Source organism: Oryctolagus cuniculus, chromosome 13 (genome assembly GCF_051225735.1).
Source record: "Oryctolagus cuniculus isolate XC-2025 breed Fujian yellow rabbit chromosome 13, ASM5122573v1, whole genome shotgun sequence".
NCBI classification, from domain to species: domain Eukaryota; kingdom Metazoa; phylum Chordata; class Mammalia; order Lagomorpha; family Leporidae; genus Oryctolagus; species Oryctolagus cuniculus.
Window position 1 is genome coordinate 77326901 of NC_142879.1, and position 25524 is coordinate 77352424.

Here is a 25524-nt window from a genome sequence, read left to right on the forward strand (position 1 = left end):
GAAATACTCTCTTGGGCTTTTCAGCCAGATCCGCATGCCTTAAGGGCTGATTCTGAGGCCAGAGTGCTGTTTAGGACATCTGCCATTCTATGAGTCTGCTGTGTATCCCGCTTTCCATGTTGCATCGTTCTCTCCTTTTTAATTCTATCAGTTAGCATTAGCAGACACTAGTCTTGTTTATGTGATCCCTTTGATTCTTAATCCCATCATTATTATCAATTATGAACTGAAACTGATCACTTTGACTAGTGAGATGTCATTGGTACATGCCACCTTGATGGGATTGAATTGGAATCCCCTGGCACGTTTCTAACTCTACCATTAGGGGTACATTCAAATGAGCATGTGCCAAACTGTACATCTCCTCCCTCTATTATTCCCACTTTTATATTTAGCAAAGATCACTTTTCAGTTAAATTTAAACTCCTAAGAATAATTATGTGTTAATTATAGAGTTCAACCAATGGTATTAAGTAGAACAAAAAAAACTAAAAGGAATAAAATAATAAGTTGTTTCTTGATAGTCAGGACAAGGGCTGATCAAGTCATTGTTTCCCATAGTGTCCATTTCACTTCAACAGGTTTCCTTTTAGGTGCTCAGTTAGTTGTCACCGATCAGGGAGAACATATGATATTTGTCCCTTTGAGACTGGCTTATTTCACTCAGCATGATGTTTTCCAGATTCCTCCATTTTGTTGCAAATGACCAGATTTGAATGAATTTTTTTTGAAGATTTTATTTATTTATTTATTTATTTGAAAGGCAGAGTTACAGAGAGGCGGAGGCAGAGAAAGAGAAAGAGGTCTTCCGTCCACTGGTTCTCTCCCCAGATGGTTGCAATCACAGGAGCTACGCCAGTGCGAAGCCAGGAGCTTCTTCTGGGTCTCCCACGTGGGTCAGGGGCCCAAAGACTTGGGCCATCTTCTACTGCTTTCCTAGGCCATAGCAGAGAGCCGGATTGGAAGTGGAGCTGCTGGGACTCAAACTGATACCCATATGGGATGTTGGCACTGCAGACAGTGGCTTTACCCACTTTGCTACAGCGCCAGCCACCGAATGAATTTATTACAAAGAAAGAAAGATAAGCACCCAGCCATCTCCTTTCCAACGTATACTTTAAAATGAAGAAAATAGGCTAAAGCTATACTTTTATTGAGAGCTTATTTTGTGCCAGATCATTTACTAGGAGCTTCGAATATATTATCTCAATTAATTCTGACAGCCACAACAATGTCCATATTAGTATTCCTGCTTTGCCCATGAGAAAACTAAGGCTGTTTAGAAAGATGAATTTCACTAGGGTTGTTCAGCAGGTTACTGGGGACAATGTTCAATCTTATGTCTCTGTCCAAATATTAATCCCCTATACTTAATATGCATAAGTACCTCAGTGATAGGTCACATCTGTCAAAAGCTAAATGTCCACCTACAAGGAAGAAAAAAAAACTGATAAACAGAATTTTCTCCTCTTTTTAATTATGCTAGATTAAAAGAAAGATCAATACTTCAAATATCCAAAGTTTGTCTAATATATCTCTGATAAAACTATGGACAAATTAAGGTGGTTTATTGCCAAACTGTATTTGGAAATCATGCATCTAATACCTTCAGAGTGCTGTTTATTTACTTTAAGAGTGACTTATTTATTTAAAAGGCAGAGTGACAGAGAGAGAGGGAGAAACAGAGAGATCTTCCATCCAAGGGTTCAATCTCCATATTCTCCCAACAACCTGGGCTGGGCTAGGTCAAAGCCAGGATCAGAAACTCTATCCAGGTCTCCCGGTGGTGGCAAGACCCCAACTACTTGAGCCATAATCTTTGTTCTCTCTAGTGCAATAGCAGAAAGCTGTATCTGAAGCTGAGTAGCTGGACCTAAAACCAGCACTCCAATATGGTAATCAGATGTCCCAAGAAGTAGCTTAACCCACTGTGCCACAAGGCTGGCCCCACTGGGTTTTTGTTTTGTGGTTTTTTTTTTTTTTAAGGAAATAATCGTGACTTAGAATTATTCACATTTGTGTCTGCCTTCATTTGTGTCTTTTGAATTCTTAAAGGTCTATCTATATTCAAGCCTAAAACTAATTTAAGTGTTACAGAAACAGACGCTAAGCCTAGTAGTTAAGATGCTGGTTATGTCCATGGTGGACACATGCTGGACATGTCCATGTCCTTGAGTGCCTGGGTTTGATTCCCTGCTCTGGCTCCTGACTACAGTGTCCCACTGATGTGCACCCTAGGAGGCAGCAAGTGATGGCTCCAATATATAAATGGGTTGTAGCCACCTAGGTGGGAAACCTGCATTGAGTTTCCCATTCCTAACCTCACCTGTCTGTCTTTCAGCCTCTTAAGTAAATTATTAAACACAAAAATGTAACAACTCCATAGCTTCAGGGAGCTTCAGATCCTACGAGAACTTCTCTGAGTCTTCCTGGGTTGAATCTGAGTGAAGGCGGCTGTGGCTTTGCAGGTGTGGGTGTGGCATCTCCCCAGCACAACGCCTAGAGCCAGAACTTCATAGACTTGACACCATGGCCTTCCACCTCCACACTCCCAGCAGGAGCCAGCTGAACATGCTGCGTCAGTATTACCTTGAAATTTCTCTTTCATGAAAAAGAAAACAGAGTTTCACTTCCTATTGATAGCGCACACAAAGCTTGACTTCCGGCTCCGGCTCCGGCCCCACCTAATGGTTCCTTGCCACATTGCTTCTCCCTCTGTGCCTCCAAAAGGACAATGTGAGGGAGATTGCACTTGGCAGAGAAGTCTCTTATGGAGAAAGCACCGTACTAACTGCAAGACTTACTATGATCATTATTTGAGATAAAAATGGCAGTTTTTAAAAACTGTGTCATTCTGGTATTTCCAGGGTTTGAAGTGCAAACTCCGTTTATGATTGACAGAAGGTGTTTAATTTCAAGGAGTTTGTTCAGAATCTGCCTCAACTAAAACTCTTAAAAACTCTTTAGTCTATAATCCTCCCCTCTTGCATTGAATTAGGAGCCCTGGTAACTGTCACAATTTTAGCAAGGAAAAGAAAAAACATGTAAGCCATGTCCTCAAAAAGACTTGTCCCTGCACTAAGACTTGACTTCATGCCTCCCCCATGTGTAGGTGCCTTGAGAGTTTTCTGATGCCATTGTCATTTTAGAAACTGCAGATCTCCTAGAGGTGCTTGCCAACACCCCTTTTGTGCAACAAAACCCATTTGGTCAATGTTAAACTTACTGCAAATTTACAAAAATTCATAGATTTTCTGTAGATATAATTTAGCATTGCACTCAAAGTTTGGATGAAGGTTTTCCCATCTAAAAACACAGGAGATAATGATATGCATGAAAAAAATACTCGAGAATTCTTAGCCTATAAGAAAAAAATGCCCAATACCATCTGAAATGCCCCATCCTTCTTTCCACACCTGCTTTTTAAAGCCACAGATATTTTCTCACCATTCTGTGACTCGTGTCTCTTCAAGGCTCATAGGCCTGTGTTGTTAGTCTATTCCTTTGTCAGCTACACCCACAAAGCCTGCAAAAGTGGTGCCATGTGCTTCCCAAAAAGACAGGCACACATTTGGTATCTCCTTCCCAGTTTTGTAGGAAAGTGCCTCCCGATTCTGAATCTACTCCCCATGCTTTGAGAGCTCACTCAAGATCCACCTCCTCTTCCATCCATCAACCGCTTTCACATGCACCAAATCACGCTTGGCTACCATTACCATTCATTCACTCAGGCTCTTTACCTGACTCAGGGAGATGATTGGCTTTGTTCCTGCATGTGTTGGGTCTTTTCTGTGACTTCTTTCATATGCACTTTTTCTTTTTATCCAGTGGAATAATACCCTAATACCCACTGGGATGTTGAGAGGCATTTTTCTTTTTCTTTTTCTTTTTTTTTTTCATTTTCCCATGGAATTCTAGATAATGTTCAGGGGAGGGTAGTGGGAAGAAAAATAATTTACAGTTCTTACAGTAAATTACATTGGCTGATTGTAACATCTCTGCCGGAATCTCAGGTCCTGAACCAAATTGCAGAGCAAAAGAAATCTGTCCTCGATGGGCCCTTTGCCCGCCCCTTGTGGCTTTAAGTCCCAGTACTGTCCCCAGCACCTGGGAGACCACATGAAGCTTCTTGATCTCTACCTTGATCCCCAAATCATGCTTTCCTTGTCTCTCCCATTAAGATGAGTGTCTCTTCAATGTCCTCTTCTCCCGTATGAGGCTTGAAGAAGAGACATCATAAATACCAATGGGGTGGGCTGTTTAACACATGTTGTCCCAGCCATTATTTCTTCTTAAAATGTGGCACTTAGAGGCACAGTTCTTATTAAGCAAAGATTGTTGCGTTTTGAGGTGATCATAGTACATGCCCCCCAGGAGGTGGTAATTGTAGGGTTCTTTAATGTTGAACCCTGGGGATATTCTGAGAGTTGGAGTGGCCCTATTGAAAGGTTAAAGTGCCAGAGCAAAGAGAAGCCCTGCTCTTAAGAAGTAAGAAGAACAAGAGGGGAGAGGTGACAAAGAGGACACCCCTGGGGAAGTAAGGGGAGGACCAGGGGAGTTAGGGTTATTGGATGCCAGGGGAGGAAAGAATTTCAAGAAGGAGGCAGGTGTTCATGCAGAGTGATGAAGTGGACAATCAAAGGGAGAGCACTGGGGTGGGTATTTGGCTTGTGGGATGCCTAATTCCCACGTAGGAGTGCCTTGGTTGGCATCCTCACTGTGCTTCTGCTTGCAGCTTCCTGCCAATGGACACTCAGTTGAGCCCCTGCCACCCATGTGGGAAACCCACATAGAGTTTCTGGCCTGTCCCAGCCCTTGTTTAGGAGGCATGGAATATGTTACATGATCAAGGAATGGGTAAAGAGTGATGAACAGGCAGGCAGGTTCTGTGATAATATAAAATCCTCCAGAAAACAAGGGTCAAAAGATGGAAGCTTGTTGTGAACCCAGGGCTTATGGGATGACAGTTGGGGAACTGCTTGAGACAAAAAGGAAGAACCAGACCAAACAGAGGCTGTACGATCTGCAGCCTTTTCATACAGGCTTCTTTCACTTAGAAACGTGTGTGGAAGTCTTCTCTTGGCACAGAATTCATTTCTTTTCATTACTCACTACTGTTGCACAGCACAGATGTCCCACAGTTGGTTTCTTCCTTCACTGGTTGAGGTGCATCTTGGTTGATCATGATAACTAATTTGATGAGCTGTGTGCATTTGCTTTTCTAATGATGAAAGACACCCCAGATAAAGACTTATAGTGTGCAAACAGGTTCTACAGGTCGTCAGGTCGTGCTCATGTTGCAGGTATGGAAATCAAGATCCAAATAAGATAAACCTTGCTAATCACAACCTAGTGCTCTTTGTAACTGTCAATCAATACAATTGGTAAAGCTGAGATTTCAAGACATCAACACCCCAGATCCAACTTACAGCTCTTTTCTCTTTTTTAAAAGATTTTATTTATTTATTTGAGAGGTGGAGTTATAGAAAGTGAGAGGGAGAGACAGAGAAGTCTTCCATCTGATGGTTCACTCCCCAAGTAGCCAAAATGACCAGAGCTGAGCAGATCTGAAGCCAGAAACCAGGAGCTTCTTCAGGATCTCCCACGCTGGTGCAGGGGCCCAAGCGCTTGGGCCACCTTCTACTGCTTTCCCAGGCCATAGCAGAGAGCTGGATCGGAAGAGGAGAAGTGGAGACAAGAACCAGCACTCATATGGGATGGCAGCACTGCAGGTGGCTTTACCCAATACACCACAGTGCTGGCCCCAACTGTTCTTTTCTTTACTTCTTTCTTTCCCAAGAATTCTATTTTTTTTTCTTCTCTTCCTACCTTGTTTTTCTGGAGAAGTGATCTATATTACTGACTTCATTTGATCCTTGCAAAGTCCTCCGTGCATTTTGAAAGTTATTTGTTATTGACTTGATAAAAATCATTAGCTAATTTCTTTCATGATCAAGTTCTCAATTATTCTATTCACATTTGGGGGTTGTTTTCTTGTTTACTCAATATATGATTAGCTGTATTGAGGTATTTATTACCGAATAATTTTCCATGATCTTTCTTCTCATTCTCTTTGAAAAATGTCATCAGTGTGAGGAGAAAACAGGATAGAAGAAAGATGTATTAAGTAACTTTTGAGCCTAGTTTTACAATTCCCCCTTCACTCATTCTAGAATCATCACAAAATATCCTTTATCTCCCAGTCTAAAGAATTCTCCCATGGGGCTGGCGCTGTGACAGCGAATAAAGCCACCGCCTGCAGTGTACTTCCCATATGGGCACCAGTTTGAGTCCCAGCAGCTCCACTTCCAATCCGGCTCTCTGCTATGGCCTGGGAAAGCAGTAGAAGAGGGCCCAAGTCTTTGGTCCCTGACCCATGTGGGGGACCCAGAAGAAGCTGCTGGCTCCTGGCTTTGCATTGGCATAGCTCCTGCTATTGCGACCATCTGGGGAGAGAACCAGTGGACGGAAGACCTCTTTCTCTTTCTCTGCCTCTGCCTCTCTGTAACTCTGCCTTTCAAATAAACATGGGATGCCAGTACCACAGGCAGAGACTTAACCTACTGTACCACAGCGTTGGCCCCAGGATCACCTCATACTCTACTTGCAACATTGAGTCTGAATTCCACCTCAATACCTATTTGAACTCATCATTGAGTCAAAGCCTCAGTCTGCACCCTCTCTGATATTTGCATATTGGCCAAAATGGATGGCTCTAACTCATCCTTGCACTTTTGGGAATTTGCTCTCCAGTAGTAGCCTAAATCTGAACAGGAATAGCACTCTGCTTAGCAAATACTGAGCCTCTATCCCATATAATGATAGCTGACAAAGAACCTCAGAAAGGAAATAAAACACTTGCTTGTAAGTTTTGAGAAATTAAATTCATTAAAATTTTCTCTAGTTATAACAGTAATAATGTCGAGTACTTGTATACTCTAAAAATGATAAAATACACAGACATCATCTAAAAAAGGGTTAATTGTAGTCATAGTATTCAAAGATACAGAAAGGTAGGATTTTTGAGTATTTCCTTTTATCTTTTATTCTGTTTGCAACTTCATGGGGATGATAATTTAGTGATTTTAAAACCTCAGAGTTACATTGTTACATCAAACCCTTGTTCCTTAAAACATGCCCTTCATGTTAAAACAAACTATTCCTTTTGCATGGCTGGTGAATGTGTATTCCTCAATGTGGATGTGTGTACTGCTTATGCCAACTATAGTAATCAATATAACAACCTCTGACACTTACATTGTGCATTGCATATTTTAGCTCAGTTTATGTTCACAACAGCCCTATGAAGTGGATGCTACATTATCCCCATTTTTACAGATAAGGAAAATGAGGTTACCCTAAGGAGACAAACAATCCATCACAGCCTAATGGTTGTTAAGTAGAGGAGCCAAGATTTTGCTAAAGTGCCTCTCCATAGAGACCTAACCACAGCAAGGCAAACCTTGAAATTTATGAAATGAAGTACTTTTGGTTGTGAAAGAAAATAATTTAGGCTAGTAAATACCAACTGAGTCTGAGTCTCCATCGCAAAGTACAGAACTCTAGAAATCCAAGTGCATTGTTTCCGATATGTACTAATGAATCCATTGAAGTTAGTGAATTTCACTAGATTTTACAGTAAAAATATGAATAGATGGGGGCCGGTGTTGTAACATAGTAGATAAAGCCACCATCTGCAACACTAGCATCCCCTGTGAGCACCTGCTCAAGACCCGGCTGCTCAACTTCCAATCCAGCTCTCTGCTAATGTGCCTGGAAAAGCAGTGGAAGATGGCCCAAGTCCTTGGGCCCCCACACCCAGTGGGAGAACCAGAGGAAGCTCTTGGCTCCTGGCTTTGGCCTGCCCCAGCTCTGGCCGTTGCAGCCATTTGGGAAATGAACCAGAGGATGAAAGATCTCTCTCTCTCTCTCTCTCTCTCTCTCTCTCTCTCTCTCTCTCCCACTGTGTAAATTCTACCTTTCAAATAAATAAATAAATCTTTTTTGAAATAAATACGTATATATATAAACCCCAATAAATAAATTTGCTAGTCTGTAGAACTCCTCTCTCTCTCTCTCTCTCTCTCTCACACTCACACACACACACACACACACACACATACTACATTTATATTTACATAGTGATATCTAAATATAGTGCAGAAATTATTATCTGTTGGATTTTTATGGTGTATATTTATGAAAAGGAGATAAACTCGTTTTTCTAGGATGCCTTAATTTATAGTTCAACATAAAGGGGAAAAAAGAACTCCAAATTCAGAATTGTTTCAGAGCTCCTCAGTTTTCTTTTCTTTTTTTCTTTTTTCTTTTTTTTTTTTTTTGAAGATTTATTTATTATTTGAAAGAGTTTCAGAGAGGGGGGAGAAGCAGAGAGAAGGAGAGAGAAAGAGAAAGAGAGTTCCTCCATTCACTGATTCACTCCCCAGATATTCACAACAGCAACAGCTAGGCCAGGCCAAAGCCAGGAGCCAGGAGCCAGGAGCCAGGAGCTTCCTCTTGGTCTCCTATGTGGGTGCAGAAGCCCAAGTACCTAGGCCATAATCCTCCGTTGCTTTCCCAGGCACATTAGCAGGGAGCTGGGTCAGAAGTGGAACAACTGGGAATTGAACTGGCACCCATAAGGGATGCTGGTGCTGCAGGTGGCGGCTTTACCCACCGTGGCACAGTGCAGGTCCCAGAGCTTGCAAATTTCAAGCACGCTTAAGAAACTGAGAGTTGAAGTGAGCACACTGACGTCCCACATGTAAGTACACCAGGGAGCCATCCAGATGAGCTGCCCTGGCTGTCCTCCATGTGCCCAACAGTGTGTTCCCCTGAGAATGCAAGTTCAACCCCCACCAGGGATACCCGGTTCCCACCAAGCAGGTGCTGCGGCAGCCCTGCTCCCAGCTTTGTGGTCTTCTTCGAGACACAGAAACTGCCTTTCCTCATACCACAAGACTATAAATGTCAAAAAAAAAAAAAAAAAAAAAAAGGTGCCTCTCACAGTTTGTAGTCCTCAGCTCCAGCCCTGTAGGGGGATGTGTGCATCTTTTCTCCTTCGTCAGCAGACAGGAGAACTTAAACCTCTGCTATGGGAGCCCACACTCTGAAGGGAGTCCCCAGCTCAATTCCTGATGTGAATGAGCAGTCACAATGCTGGTGGCCTAAACAAAAAAGATGGCAGCCATGAGACAGAGATTCAAAGACAAAGTCTGGGATAAAATTCGACCAGGTTAGGCCAGCGCCGCAGCTCAGTAGGCTAATCCTCCGCCTTGTGGCGCCGGCACACCGGGTTCTAGTCCCGGTCAGGGCACCGGATTCTGTCCCAGTTGTGCCTCTTCCAGGCCAGCTCTCTGCTGTGGCCAGGGAGTGCAGTGGAGGATGGCCCAGGTGCTTGGGCCCTGCACCCCATGGGAGACCAGGAGAAGCACCTGGCTCCTGCCATCGGATCAGCGTGGTGTGCCAGCCGCAGCGCGCCGGCCACAGTGGCCATTGGAGGGTGAACCAACGGCAAAGGAAGACCTTTCTCTCTGTCTCTCTCTCTCACTGTCCACTCTGCCTGTCAAAAAAAAAAAAAAATTCGACCAGGTTAACTCAAAGAATCAGACCCTAAAAACTGCTAAAATCAATATGTTGCACCTGTCATTTGAAAATTGATTTTTGTAGTTCATGGGTCAGCAAACTATTTAAATAATTTTATTCTTTTAAAAAAGATTTATTTATTATTTGAAAAGCAGAGTTACAGAGAGAGAAAGAGAGAAAGATAGAGAGGAGAGAGAGGAGAGAGAAAGAGAGAGAGAGAGAATCTTCTATCCAGTGGTTCACTCCCCAAATGGTTGCAACACCCAGGGCTGGGCCAGGAACCAGGAGCCAGGAGCTTCATCTGGCCTCCCACAAGGGTACAGGGGCCCAAGTATTTGGGCCATCTTCTGCTGTTTTTCCGGGTGTGTTAGCAGGGAGCTGGCTTGGAAGTGAAGTAGCCAGGACTTGAACCGGTGGCCATATAGGATGCTAACTTGCAGGGTTTACCAGCTACACCACAGCGCCAGCCCCACAATTTTATTTTTCTATATAGTTTTTACCTCCTGTTCTCAGTTTTACCAGATTAAGTAACTTTGACAGTGACATTTTATAAAGTTAACAAAAGGAAATGAGTACAAAGGAAAATGGAGCTTAGAATCTCCCAAAGTGATATTGTATCTTTCCATAAGCACACAGGAAAACACAATCCACTGTTCCATCAGTCAGATGATGAAAGATCTTCTTAGGGTCTCTGAAAAATACAGTACTTTGCACCCCAATACACAGAACTGCCTGTTTAGAAATACTAGCCTTGTTGAATGTTTGACAACACTGAATATATATATTAAAGGATCTTTTAAGACCATAATAAATACATTTTTAAAGGTTCTGGGGGGAAAACAAACACAAAAGAGTCAGAGTTTGGGGTACCCATCTACTTACAGAATATCAACCTTGATTATTGTCTTCATTGGTCTGACAACCACGGCAAAGCAATAAACAACCGTGGTACTCTCCTTTTTATAAGCAAAGACACTCCTTTTGTTGGTTTCACATACAGAGCATCATGCCAGCCACGAATGTATCTGGAAACTCGAAGGTTGATAAATAAGTAAACATTATTGTATGGTGGGTCACTGTCTCACTAGCCAAGGCATGTGAGTGTTCATTCAATGAATCCCTGCTTCCAGCAAGCCTGATACAATTGTACTATCAAACCCTGGCTAAAAGTTACTTCATTGATGGGACAGAACAAGCCCTGTGTTTTATTGTTTCATCAGTAAGAAGCAGGGGAGGATGGAAGCGTGATCAGAGAGCTCGCTCTGAAGACTGTGAGGGGTGTTAGCAGGAAGCCCTACAGGATCGCTCACTTTACAAACAAGTCAGTTTCCCTTCACACCATCCACAGAGGTTCTGAGAAACTTAGTGTGCTTCCTCCTACAGGCGCCTGGTAGAGCGAGGCAGCCTCTCTATTATCAAATGCACTTATCCAACAAGCCATGTGACAAAATGCTGTGGTTTTGCCACCAAAATAGGCAAAAAAAAAAAAAAAAAAAAAAAAAAACCATGAGCTCTTGGAATACAGCAAGGACCCCAGAGATCAGATGCTTTGATTTCTTTCAGTCCCTTCTCAGACAGCTCTGCTGGATTATTTCTTAGAGAATGGGACGCACACTTCAGAAGCCAAAGTTACAAAGACCAGTGAAAAAGTTACCCTGCCGCCCTTGTGGTCCACCCCAAAAAGGCACTAAGCCACATTCTGCTTTTCAACCCTTGGCCTGTGGTGGCAATAATTTAAATGGCAAAGTAGACCGAGACCCTTGGGACACAGAGGTGTTTGCCCCCAACCAATGGCCAAGCTCTGTGGGCACAGCCAGGGGACTTCCTCAACAGGAGGAAACCCTCTGACCTTTTTTTGGTGACCTTCTGAGAGGGTGGTTATGGTGAGCCGTGAGCCCAGCCATAGTTCCTACCTCCTTTGAAGAAAGGGCAAGATAAATCACTATCCTTTAATTGTACTTCAAATGTGCACTATTTCTGGTCGGAGATGTCAAGAATTTTGCCAACATAGCATCCTCTTGCTAATATTTACTTTATTACGTGGGGGACACCTCATGGGTCTTGCTGTAATGTGCCTAAAGTCATACTATATTTAGTTCATCTTTTCCCTGAGATAAAGGAAAAAAAAAAACATAAAATATATGTTGAAAGCTAGGGGGATCTTTAGGCTAGAAAGACAGGTCCAGGGCTCCCTATTTTTCAGAGGATGGAACTGAAATGCTAAGATGGTGTGGTTTTCAGCATTACACACCTGGTTAATGACTAGCCTAGCACAGAGACTAGAATTTCCACTCGGCAAATGCCATGCACGCTCAGAGTTGTCCACAAAGCATCCCGTCGCCCATCACCATCTCCATGTCAGTTCTCACCCACCAGAAGAATCATTTGCATCAGTTAATGTATTACCCGGCATAAGGAAGTGAGGACTAGAACAGCATGTCGTTTTGCAAAATTAAGCTGGACACAAGCCCGCCTTCTCTCTTGCTAGCCTGCTTGCATCTTCTCACAGCTGGTGATTAGAATGGAAACGACAACATAGAAGGAAAACTAATTCTCTGTGTTCCTCATCATTTCAGAGCTATTTTCTTTCTCTGGGAAGTATTTTCTGCTGCTTCTGCTGTTGTAGCTGCTGTGTTCACTTTATTTTAGTCTATTTCCTATAATGATAATGGCTACCAGTTCTCAGGTGCATACTGAGTACCAACTACAAGCAAGCTTTCTATAGGTTATTTAAAACTCACAGCAACACCCCAAAAGATAAAAAAAATTATAATACCACTTAACAAACAAAATTAATCTCAGGAGAGGCCAAGTAGCTTCTCTTTTATTTTTTAAAGATTTTTTTTTAATTATTTGAAAGGCAGAGTTACAGAAAGAGGGAGAGGAAAAAGGAAGAATCTTCCATCTCCTGGTTCACTCCTCAAATGGCTGCAACGGACAGGGCTGGGCCAGGCTGAAGTCAAGAGCCAGCAGCTTCTTCTTTGTTTCCTACATGGGTGTAGGGGTCCAAGCATTTGGGCTATCCTCCACTGCTTCCCCAGGTGCATTAGCAGAGAGCTGGATTGGAAGTAGAGCAGCCGGGTCTTGAACTAGTGCCCATACGGGATGCCAGCATCACAGAGGCTTAACCTGCTATGCCCCTTATTCTTTTATTTATTTATTTATTTTTTGAAAGGCAGAGTTACAGAAAGAGGAGGAGGGGGGGATGGAAGGAGGGAGGGAGGGAGGGAGGGAGGGAGAGAAAGAGCAATATCTTCTGTAAAGTGACAGAAGGGCAGGATATGAACTCAGGTGTGAGTAAGAAGTCTGCTCTTCACAATGACCTTAAGTCTGATTCTTCTGGGTTTGGAGACTCCAGTCTGGAGTTCTTCCAGTATGGTATACATTACTTTTTGATAGGGTTTTGTGGGGAAGAGGGATCAGTACAGCTGCAAAACACCTTCACCACTCTGAGCGCACCTTCCCCAGCTGCTGAAGAAAGTTTAGGCCTACCACGTTTCTTTTGTAATTTTTATGACTGGGACTTTGGATTCAACTGTTAAAATACTTGTCTATCCCTCAGCCATGACCTTCAAAACCCTGGTCTTGGGGCTGTGTGATGTGCATGTACACATTTATGCTCCTGTCATCACAGAGCCACCTCATGGGGCCCAGAAAGACCCTGATAAGTGTCCTCCCAAGTCTTCCACGTAGAACCACAGCCCCTGGAAAAGTAACAAGTCTCCCATCCTGCCCACCCAAGCAGGACTTCTGCCCCTTCTCTCTTCAAGAAACCCAGACTTCCCTGGAATTCACCCAAATCAAAGGAATAAACTGATTCTAGATGCCATCAGAAAAGGCAAAAGACAACCAATCAGGTGACATTTTCAGTGCCCCTGAAAACTGGAACCCACTCTGGAAACATTTATTGTGGAGCAATCAGGTCTTCTATTAGTGTTCAATGTGGCCTCCAACATGCTGTAGTCTCCTTACTGTTTAATTACTAATCACTGTGACAGTGTGGTCTCATCCTCATTCCATGGTGGCAGGCACTGTGGCTCGCGATTTCATAGAAGCTCTTCTTCTTCTTTTTTTTTAATCTGACAGGCAGAGTGGACAGTGAGAGAGAGAGAGACAGAGAGAAAGGTCTTCCTTTTCTGTTGGTTCACCCCACAATGGCCTCTACGGCTGGCCCACCACACCGATCCAAAGCCAGGAGCCAGGTGCTTCCTCCTGGTCTCCCAGGCGGGTGCAGGGCCCAAGTACTTGGGCCATCCTCCATTGCCCTCCCGGGTCACAGCAGAGAGCTGGACTGGAAGAGGGGCAACTGGGACAGAATCTGGCGCCCCGACCGGGACCAGAACTTGGGGTGCCAGCACCACAGGCAGAGGATTAGCCTATTGAGCCGGCGCCGGCCAGAAGCTCTTCTAACCCACACAGATTTAACTCCCCAATGTTGACCCCTAGGAACAGAGACTAACCCAGACTTGAAAACAAATGAGGAGGTTATGTAGAATTGTAGGGTGGAGAATTTGCCTCCAGTCCTCTTCCCTCAAGGCTTGTTCTGAAATGTCAACCTTTAGAGCACCTCCTAAGTGTCCCAGTACTAACACAAAAATCATTCACCTGGGTACTGCTCTAAATGACCTGACTGTACTTTCTTATACTTTCTGTTCTCCTACATATTGCATCATAGCTACATCATAGTCTGCATCACAGCTTGTACAAGTCCAGGCTGGTTTTTGAGTAAACAGATAAAGATTGGAAACTCCTCTATGGTACTTAGGAGAATAACAGCCAGAGAAAAGATAAGTCAATTTTCATTTTCAAGCAGGTGCACACAATTGGGACAAATATTTACTCTCAAATTGAATCTGAAATACTAATGGTTAATGTTGGTTGATGTCACCCTAAAACTTAGGTGTCCAAAAGAGACAAAAGGTGGGCTTCGGTTAAAGATATATGGAGCCCAACTTTGGAAAAATCAGGTGGACACTATATCTTTACCTGCATTATTGAAAGAATTGTCACAATGCTTGGTTTTCCCTAGTCTGTGGAGACCTGGCAATGAGTATTACCTTCAGCCTAGACACTTTCTAGCACTACCTTGTATGTCCCACAGCCTGAGTCTCACATCATAATTTGAAGGTTAATTCTGTTAAAAAAAATCACCAGGTGATATTTTCAGGTGCGAATGTAAGCATAGGCATGCCAAATGCCTGCACACCTGAAGCATTACTCCTTCTGTGATTCGTAAGAGGAATACATTTATCGAAGACATATCGTCCCACTTAGGTGGAGGAGCTCAGGCTGTTTGGTATCAGGACTGCCTCTGATGTTCTGACTATAGCCTGAAGATCACCCCCAGCCTGCTGTCCACTCACTGCTGCCAGTGAGGGCTCCAGGACTAGCAACAGGCGTACCTGATGACCTCCCGTGGGAGCTTGCTACACACTCGTTAGCTGTGACTTGCCCCTGTAGCATGTCAAGTCTGCACCAGAAAGAAGGGTAAAATGGATTGACAGCTTGCCAAAGCCAGAGCTGTGTCTCACTCATCTCTGGTGGATAAGGCAAAAATGAGCACCTCGGCTTACTCGGCTCACTCCCTTGCAGTCCCCACACTCACTGCCCCACAGTGCTAGTGCCACAGAATTTGCTCAATGACTACTTAGTAAGGGTTGCGTGAATGCAAGTTTTCAAGATCTGCTCCTGGAGTCAAAGACCAGGATTTTCAAACATACTCTCTCCACCATCCTACACATCATCAATTTCCATAGCACATGATTAGTACCTGCTAAGAGCCCAGTGCTGTCCATGCAGGGGGATTCTCACTGCTGCTGTGCCCCATCTGCTAGATCAGAGCACACAACCTCTAGCATTTTTTAAAAGATTTATTTATTTATTTGAAAGAGTTACACAGAGAGAGAAGAGGCAGAAAGAGAGAGAGAGAGGTCTTCCATCCACTGATTCACTCTCCAGATGGCCACAACGGCCAGAGCTGTGCCGATCCAAAGCCAGGAGACAGGAGCTTCTTCTGGGTCTTCAATGCAGGTGCAGGGGCCCAAGGACTTGGGCCATCTTCCACTGCTTTCCCAGGCCACAGCAGAGAGCTGGATCAGTAGTGAAGCAGCTGGGACTCAAACCAGCGCCCATGTGGGATGCCAGCACTATAGGCAGCAGCTTTACCAGATATGCCACAGTGCCAGTCCCGACTTCTAGCGATTGTTATACAGCATCCCATGCCGACTTCCTAGGCTTCCTGGGTTTAAAACACGTAGATCAGCTAAATCATTTTGCCAGTCATTTATTTTTCAGTCAAGCTACAATTCATTTTTAGGATATTATCTAATCCATTTAAGAGTAATCCTTGTGTGTGTGTATGTTTTTAAGAAGCTAAATTGGAATTCTTTTTGTTTTTCCCCTAGGAAAATCTCTTCTTCGTGATGGAGTATCTCAATGGAGGAGATTTAATGTACCACATCCAAAGTTGCCACAAGTTTGATCTCTGCAGAGCAACGTAAGAGCCCTCTGAAGGGTTTGGGATTTTTCCATTGTTCTTGTCAGTTCCTGTGTATCCAGTGCTATTTGCCGTAGTCCCTAAGTCCTAGGACAAGGTAAACCCTTGGGACTAAGATAATCACTTCCCAACTTATAAAACTGAAATGTGTGTCATTTTTGCTTCATTCCTCTGTGCCTTGAAGCCAGCTACTTAGTTTCTTAAGGGACCACCTCAGTTCCTCAGGCTTCTAAATAAGTGAGTGCAGAAGCAAATGTTTCTCCAAAAGGAAAGCATTCAAATAGAACGCAAATCTTGAAGGTGGCCTCCTGGGAAAGAGCTTTTAGCTGAGGCCCTTTGCGGGGTGCTCCGAGTGGAACCACAAAGCATCTGGCTCCGGGGGCAGGCGAATTAGGAAACGGAAAGGCACTTACTCTTTTTGAGAATCCATCTTCACCTTCTTTCGCATCAAGCACCACAGACCGCAGCGAGATGCTGGAGGCTGCAAGTGCCTGATGGCACTGCAGCTGCTGGGGCCCGCAGCAGCTCCTGCTCCCCCTGCCTGCACTCTTCCTCCATGGGGGAACAATGAAACCACTGTGAGAGGGGACAGCTGGGACACTGACATTCCCTGTCAGAGCGCCTGCCTTCCAGCCCTGGCTCTGCGTCTTGCTAATGCAGACTCTGGGAGGCAGCAGTGATGACTCAAGTACTCGGGTCCCTACCACACATGTGGGAGACCCAGATAGAGTTCTCAGCTCTCTGCTTAGCCCTGACTGCTGCAGGCATTGGAGGAGTGAACCAGTGGATAGGATCTCTCTCTCTCTCTCTCCCTCTCTCTCTCTCTCTCTTCCTCTCTCCCTCTCTCTCTCCCTCCTTTCTTCCCTCCCCTTCTCTCTCTCAAATAAATAAAAAAAAAACTTTTATTAAAAAGTTCAGTGAACCCCATATTAACAAAACAAGCAAAACACTGCAATAGCAACACCACTATGACATTCAGTGGAAAGGAAGCAATTTCGCGGAGCTCATTTTAAAAGGATGAGAACCTGTGAGCTTCTCTTGGGTGATTCCTATTGAACTGGGTTGAAAGATGGACTTAGTGCACCAGCTCCTGCAACTGCCCTACTGAAATGGCTGTTTCATCAGTCTGCTGGGTTGAGCCCCATGGATCTCAGGTCCTGCAGGAGCCCTCAGAAAAGCACTCGGAGATACCTTTCGTGGATTTCTGCGATCACAGGGGAGATTTTCGTGCTAAAAGAGATTCACCTGAGTCACGGTCCTCCCCAGCTCTGTGACACATAAGCCGCCTCAGACACTTGCTATCCACTGTGTCCTACATACATTCCAGGGAGGAATTCTTCCATGTGACCCAACAAACCTCACTTTCAGGAAACTCTCCCCTAACCGAGGATACTTCAAAAAGTTTATGGAAAAAGGAAATGAACAGATACCACATATTTTCCATGAACTTTTTGAAGACCTTAATCGCAGCAGTGATGGTATAAACTCATTTCCTTTAAGGCTGTCTTCACTGAAGATGAAACTTATCATATTCCGTTTTCTGACATCCCTTTTTCCACCTCTTGTGCTCTGTTTCTTGCCTGGGCTAAACACTGTCAGTATGAAAATAAGCAGCCAGGTCTGTTTGGAACGGTTTGCATACAGGTCTCTCTGAGCTCCAAGCAGAGTTTAAAAGAGGGAAATTATTCTCTTATTGTAGTATACTAAAACATTTAATGTTTGTATGTGTTTGATAAGCAAAAAAATGACAATAGTGCAAAATGTCAGAATAAGCACTAGGTAGAGGCGGGACTAGATAATAGGCCAGCCCTGTTTCATGCTCTCAGCCTCTAATTTCTTATGTGTAGGATGCATAACAGCTTCCTTGTTATGGTTAAACACAATTAGGTGTGTGTACCGCCTAGGCAAGCACCGCAGGTATAGAAAATGCCAGAACAGGTCTAGGGCTTTTGCTTTGTTCCGTTAATGCATTCCTGTTGAACCTTGGCTCTCTTTCCCTCAGGTTTTATGCTGCTGAAATCATTCTCGGTCTTCAGTTCCTTCACTCCAAAGGAATTGTCTACAGGTAACACTCTGCTCTTGGGAAGCAAATGCCAAAATCCTGGCTTTTCCTGGCCCAGTTAATTCGATCATTGTTCAGAACTGATGGGAGTGTGGCAGCAAAACAATTCATATCAGAAGGCGGATTTTTTTTTTTTTAAGAGGGAAGGGTTTGGCTGATAGACTTAACTCCAGAAAAGGCACGGAAGTAGGAATAAGGGGGGCAGTGGAGGAGTATCAAACAGATGGGTCCAGCTTTGGTGGGAAGGCTGTTCCTGGGTAAAATTCACAAGAATTGGGGCCCTGAGTTGTAAAGAAGCAGGAAACAGGGACCAGCACCCTGGCACAGTAGGTTAATCCTCCACCTGTGGTGCCAGCATCCCAAATGGGTGCTGGTTCTAGTCCCTGCTGCTCCTCTTCCCATCTGGCTCTCTGCTATGTCCTGGGAGAGCAATGGAAGATGGCCCAAGTCCTTGGGCCCCTGCGTCCACATGGGAGACTGAGAAGAGGCACCTGGCTTCTGGCTTCAGATTGGCACAGTTCCAGCCATTGCAGCCATTTGGAGAGTGCACCAATGGGAGAAAGACCTTTCTCTCTGTCTCTTCCTCTCACTGTCTGTAACTCTACCTCTCAAATAAAAATAAAATCTTTTAAAAAAATAAAAAGAAGCAGGAAACAGCCATCATTCCCATCTGCTTGTGGATCCTTAATAAAAGAGGCATTCTCTAAGATGCAATAAGCCTGGTTTGGATTAAATGAGCTAGAAAATATGCAAACTCTAGAACCACCCTAGAATATAATGGAGCAACAGAAAAGGACCTGAAGATTATTTAGTTGATAATAAAAGTGCTCCCAAACTATATACGTGAAGCAACTTCCAAATGCTTCCATATGAACCATCTCGTTCAATGTCACAGAAAAAATGTCACAGAGAAAAGCAAGGTAAGCACCAGCATCCCCACTTTATGATGAGTAACCAGAGGCAGGAGGGGAGTGGCATGGCCGAGCTACTTAACCACGCACTGGGGTTTGGAAGCCACATTGACTCCTCCTCGCCCCTTCTGAATGGAAATCTTTGCTTATATTGACCACATATCCAAATGAAAGCCTTCTCCTTAATTCTCTGCTATACTTGATCCACTGGTGGGCTGTTCTTTGAGCAGAAAAATGCTTGCAGAGACAAACCAGGGGCCTCGGACTCAGAAATTCTCCTGCATGTCCTGATGTCCTGAAGAGGGTATGTCAGGGGGGAGCAGCCAGACGTGCCTCACTGGCCTTTAGGTTCTGTGGCATCTCCAGGTGTCTCCTAGGAACCCGACAGGTCTTCTCCTGCCTTTCATCCCCGCCTTCATGGAGTATGCATGGCGGCTTCTGGACTTTTCCTGTCCCAACTTAGACCTCTCAAAGCTTCGAGGACTCTTTATCTTACAACCCTAAACACACCTGGCTCACTTTAGAAGGCAGATTGAACATTTGAAATGAAGTTTATTATTCCTAGCCTGAGACCCAGAGAACATTTATTTTTAGACTCACTTAAAACATATCCTCATTTATCTTAGCAAGACCAGTGTGATGATAAAGTCCAGGTGAGCTTGGTATAAAGGGATGCCAGAAAGGACAAGGACTCAGTTTGCCTCTTCACCCACTGGCGGGCTCTATGGACTGAAATAAATCATATTACCTCTAAGAGCTTTTGTTTTCCATCAGAAATAAAAATCTGAATAGAATTAGTAACTTCAGACTAATTCTATTCCTGGGTAAAATTCTTCAGGGCTTTTGTATGAATCAAATGATAAAATGCATCTGTAAGCAAGAGAATCCAATGCAAATATTAGATATTATGTTCATTATTCTCAGGAACCATGTATAGCTTCACAGCTAGGTATCTGGCTCCCTAGAAACGACCCCCAAACCAATCTGCCACCAAATTTCTAGAAACGTATGTACATGTCTGTTAATGATGCACATATGTTCATTATGGCAGAAATTCAAAATCATATCAATATGGCAGAGCATGTGGATTATATAAGGAACTTGAAACTTTGGTATAAGGAGTTAAACAGCACCCTAGTTGGGCTCGCTGGAATACAATTCATAAGTTACAATGAAATTGTATATTTAGATCCAGTGAATGATCAGGGAAAGGATGGCTAGCATTCTCTGATGAAACGACTTAGATGTATTGCACATCCTTAGTCATGATAATGGAAATTCGACAGCATATGATTAGGCTGACAGAACAGAACTGACACAGCTGTGAGGTATACTCCAGGCCTCCCAGTCAGACAGAAGGTGCCGGTAATGTGTTGGTAAGAGAGATCACCAAGCTCTAGCTAACTTACTCTCATGGAAGATGGAGAATACACAAAAAGGGGACAGTTACTCATGTATTAACTGCAACTGATAATCACCAGTTGGTGATGAATTCATTCAACAAAGACTTCCTGGATACTCTGGGCATGTTATATTTTTTTCAAAACAGTCATAATCCAACAAATAGCAAACAATACAGAGCCCCACCCTCATGATGCTTCCAACTGAACAAGGAAGGGAGCCAAAACAGGGATGAGAAGTTTAGAAGAATATGAATATTTCAGGAGTACCAATAGTATGATTCCATGTATATAAACTTTAAGAGCTGGCAAAGCTGTGATAAAAATCAGAATAGTAATTACTTCTAAGATGGGCACTGTGGGTAATTGTTTGGGAAGAACCTGGAACCCTCTTTTTGGCCATAGTTTATTTTTTAATTTTTATTAATATAAAGAGAACAAATTATTAATATAAATATTATTAATATAAATTAATATAAAGATTATTAATATAAAGAGAACAGATTTCATAAGCACAGTCCTGAGAAGCATTCTCCTCTTTCTCTCCCTCTCTCCCTCCCCCAACCTCCTTCCTTCCTTCCCTTCTTTTTTCTTTAAATTTTTCAAAGACAAAATTTAAATCCACTCTGTAGTCACAGGCTTAATGTACCACTAACTATCATATTCAATAAGCAAAAAGTAGAAACACTACGGTTCTGCAGGAGTATAAACAAGGGCTGAAAGCAACAATCAAATCACAAGATGTCTGTTTCATTCCTATTTTTTGTATTCTGTATTAACTACCACATATCAGAGAAAACTATATAATATTTGTCCTTTGGGGACTGGCTTATTTCACTAAGCATAACAGGTGTTTTTTTTTGTTTTGTTTGTTTGTTTGTTTGTTTTTTGACAGGCAGAGTGGACAGTGAGAGAGACAGAGAAAGGTCTTCCTTTGCCGTTGGTTCACCATCCAATGGCCGCCACGGCCGCACACTGTGGCCAGCGCACCGCGCTGATCTGAAGCCAGGAGCCAGGTGCTTATCCTGGTCTCCCATGGGGTGCAGGGCCCAAGCACTTGGGCCATCCTCCACTGCACTCCCTGGCCACAGCAGAGAGCTGGCCTGGAAGAGGGGCAACCGGGACAGAATCCGGCGCCCCCACCGGGACTAGAACCCGGTTTGCCGGCACCACAAGGCGGAGGATTAGCCTAGTGAGCCGCGGCGCCGGCCTAAGCATAACAGTTTTTAGATGCATGCATTTTGTTGCAAAGACAGGATTTCACTGTTTTTCATTGTGAGTAGTATTTCTCTCTCTCTCTCTCTATATATATATGTATATATATGTGTGTGTATATATATATATAAAACATTTTCTTTATCCAGTCATCAGTTGATGGACATTTGGATTGATTCCATATCCTAGCTGTTGGAACCCTTCTTTATTTTAATTTGATTGATTGGATTCATAGTTCAGTATACACATTTGCAAAACCTATCAAATTGTGTGTGTATATGATCTATGTGTTTGTGCATAAAATATTATAATTGAAAACATGAAGACTGTAAGTGTAGCATTGCCCAAAATATTATTCAATCAATGCATACTTTTCCCAACAAGTCTACTGTAAGGAGCAGCAGCTTTGTCAGATGTTTGAGCAATATGGCGAGTTCTTTTTCCATGATGCTTGCCTTATGACATGAAACCTCTTATAATATTCAGGCCAAGCTGTTGCTTCTTCTTTCTGTACATAATTGGATGATTCTCCCTAACAAATGAACACAGAGAATATGAGTATCAATGAAGTTACATGAACCACTTGAACATTTGTGTAACAAAAGCTAGACGTTATTAAGAATCTGGAACCAAGAATGCAGACTGATCAGAAACTAAGGCAATTTCTCTATTACCATGTTTCTCTTTGGGTTTATGGGAGTGCTAGTCCCAGCCACTTCTTTTTTTTTATTTTTATTTTTTTTTTATTTTTTTTTACAAACTGGTCTTCTTTTTCTCCAGGGGCATGCTAGAACAAGCAGCCCTAGGTATCTTCTCAATTCAGGCACCTACCAAAACAGATTAGTGCCCTATATTGTTATTACAGTATCCTATAAGAAACCAGTTTAGGCTGGCGCCGCGGCTCACTAGGCTAATCCTCCGCCTTGCAGCACCGGCACACCGGGTTCTAGTCCCGGTCGGGGCGCTGGATTCTGTCCCGGTTGCCCCTCTTCCAGGCCAGCTCTCTGCTGTGGCCAGGGAGTGCAGTGGAGGATGGCCCAAGTGCTTGGGCCCTGCACCCCATGGGAGACCAGGAGAAGCACCTGGCTCCTGCCATCGGATCAGCGCGGTGCGCCGGCCGTGGCGGCCATTGGAGGGTGAACCAAAGGCAAAAAGGAAGACCTTTCTCTCCGTCTCTCTCTCTCTCACTGTCCACTCTGCCTGTCAAAAAAAAAAAAAAAAAAAAAAAAAGAAAAAGAAAAAGAAAAGAAAAGAAACCAGTTTAGTCTTGTTAACCACCTGTGGTCCAGTCAGCTGGGAATAGGTTACTTACCAGACCCTTTGGGAACAGAGTGCTTGAGAAGGGAACCTGTGAGAAAATTCTCAAAGATACAGTAAGGGATCAAAACCAGGGCTATTCTTACTTTCTCCCAAGTTGTCTTAGCTACCTAAGGAAGACAGTGGCAGCCATCACCAATCACATATCCTAGACTTTAAAAAGAGAATTTCAGCAAGCTTAGAAAATCGTGGACAGATCACATAAAGGCAAAGAAAGCTGAATGCTGTAGGAAAAACTCAAATGTATAAAATTGCATTGACTAAAATTGGTCAGATAAAATTTTAAAGAAATTGATGTCAACCTGAATTGTCCTTTTTATTTTTATTTATTTATTTATTTATTTATTGACAGGCAGAGTGGACAGTGAAAGAGAGACAGAGAAAAAGGTTTTCCTTTGCCGTTGGTTCACCCTCCAATGGCCGCCGCGGCCGGCGCACCGCACTGATCCAATGGCAGGAGCCAGGTGCTTCTCCTGGTCTCCCATGGGGTGCAGGGCCCAAGCACTTGGGCTGTCCTCCACTGCACTCCCTGGCCACAGCAGAGAGCTGGCCTGGAAGAGGGGCAACTGGGACAGAATCCGGTGACCTGACCGGGACTAGAACCCGGTGTGCCGGTGCCGCAAGGTGGAGGATTAGCCTATTGAGCCACAGCACTGGCCTGAATTGTCCTTTTTAAAAATTAATTGATGCATTTATTTTACATTGTGTCTGAAAGGCAGAGAGAGAGCTAGAGAAATCTTCCACCCACTGATTTGCTCCCCAAATGCCCACAACAGCAGAAGCTGAGCCAGGCTAAAGCCAGGAACCTGAATTCAATCCTGGTCTCCAGCGTGGGTGGCAGAGACGCAAGCACTTGAGCCATCACCTGCTGCCTTCCAGTCCAGGCACTTTGACGTGGTATACGGACATCCCAAGTGGTGTTTTAACCATCGTACCAAATGCCCACCCCTGAATTGTCTTGTAAAGGTCAATTTCATAGTCACAGGGTGAGAAATAAGTGGGATAATGTCAGCTTATGTTTAATAAAGACTCCTTGAAGATTTAGTTTACAGTAAACTCAATGTTGACCGTTATCATTATGAAGGCACTAAAACAACTAGAGCAGTATGTTAGGCAAGAGGGTGCATACAGAAGCTGATAAAGCCCCCTTCCTCTGCACTAATCAGATGATCTAGCTGGAGGGTACTAGCTCCATTCTGAGCACCTCATTTCAAGAAGAAAGTGGACAAATTTGGGGTATTCGGAGGGAGGAGCCAGAACACTGAAGGGTCTGAAAACCGCATCATGTGAGGATCAAAGTCCCTTAATTTGGTGAAAAAAAGATAAGACAAAATTTGATATCAATTTTCAAATATTCAGAATACCACATGTAATAATAGAAGAAAGAATCCTTAGACCAAGATATAAAAATCACAGAGAGGCATCATTTGGCTCATTCTGTAAAAGCTTCTTTATTTATTTGAAAGGCAGAGTCACAGAGATGAAAACGCAATGAGATCTTTCATCTGCTATTTTGCTCCCCAAATGACTCTAATGGCTGGAGCTGAGCCAAGAAGAAGCTACGAGCCTGAAACTCCAATACGGGTCTTCTGTGTGGTTGGAAGGGGCCCAAGTTATTTGATTCATCTTCTGTTGCTTTCTCAAGCACATTAACAGGGAGCTGGATTGGAAGTGAGGCAGCTGAGACTCGAACTGGTATTATGGGTGTTACAGGCAGCTGTTTAACTCTGCACCACAATGCCAGCCCGGCTTATTTATTTTTCAGACAAATACTATCAATTACATTTACCTAAGAATAGAATAGGCCATTTTAAGAGGATGGTATTTCTCTGAGAAGAGAGGAATTTGTTGAGGTGGTGTCCAGATCTCAGATGGACTCTGGTCCTAAAGGCATTCTTTGTTAAGAATGGACTTCAATTGGACTTGTAATTAGGTGCAGCATAATTTATTCACAAAGACAAAAACAGAAATGTACAGGAAAATTATGGAGAGTAGTATAATTTTTAGGCTTTTCTCCCTCACCTTTACCCCCAGCAGAAGTATCGGGGTAGAGTCTCAGATTGGTGCTCAGTCCTTCTTATATTGAGCAGTACTTTTGGGTAAGACAGAAAAAGAGGAATTAGCAACAGCCTGCCACTCTGGAAGAACCGTCTTGTCCATACCCTCTGTGTGTGAGTGGATCCAGGTGCAGGCTGTGTAGTACAGACATCAAGAGGATGGATACAGAAGCTGATAGCACCAAATGTCAGCCCAACATGATGGGTCATTGTCAGCTGTCTCTCCACATCCAGAAGAGATATTTCATGAAGGCTCCTCTTAAAATGAAAGATGCGACACTGGAGAGATAGCAGCACAACTGTGCAATCTCTTAGCACCTACTGAGTCATCCATATAAGAACTATGGATCTGAAGGCGTGTCAGGTGCTGAGTGGAGCTAAAAGGACTCAAGCAGGCTGACCTGGTTCAGCAAGGGCAGTGGGAAAAAGTCCTGAGCAGGAGCCAGGAGTCAAGGAGCCAAGGAAAGGAGCAAGGAGCAGT

The 25524-nt window shown here is 43.6% G+C and overlaps 1 protein-coding gene and 1 long non-coding RNA gene across 16 annotated transcripts in view; one reads left to right on the plus strand and one right to left on the minus strand.

Moving 5' to 3' along the window:
• The window catches only part of PRKCQ (protein kinase C theta), a 152861-nt gene that overhangs the window by 104863 nt on the left and 22474 nt on the right, over positions 1-25524 (plus strand). For all 15 annotated transcript variants that reach the window (XM_089312362.1, XM_089312361.1, XM_051821580.3 and 12 more), the window contains 2 exons: positions 15990-16081; positions 18084-18146. In XM_089312362.1, coding sequence (XP_089168488.1) covers positions 15990-16081; positions 18084-18146 — 155 coding nt within the window. The remainder of the gene's footprint in view (positions 1-15989; positions 16082-18083; positions 18147-25524) is intronic.
• LOC138845011 (uncharacterized) lies at positions 15443-16634 on the minus strand. Its single transcript, XR_011381582.2, has 2 exons — positions 16495-16634; positions 15443-15823 (listed from the first exon to the last, which is right to left on the minus strand). It is a non-coding gene; the product is annotated as an uncharacterized LOC138845011 (long non-coding RNA).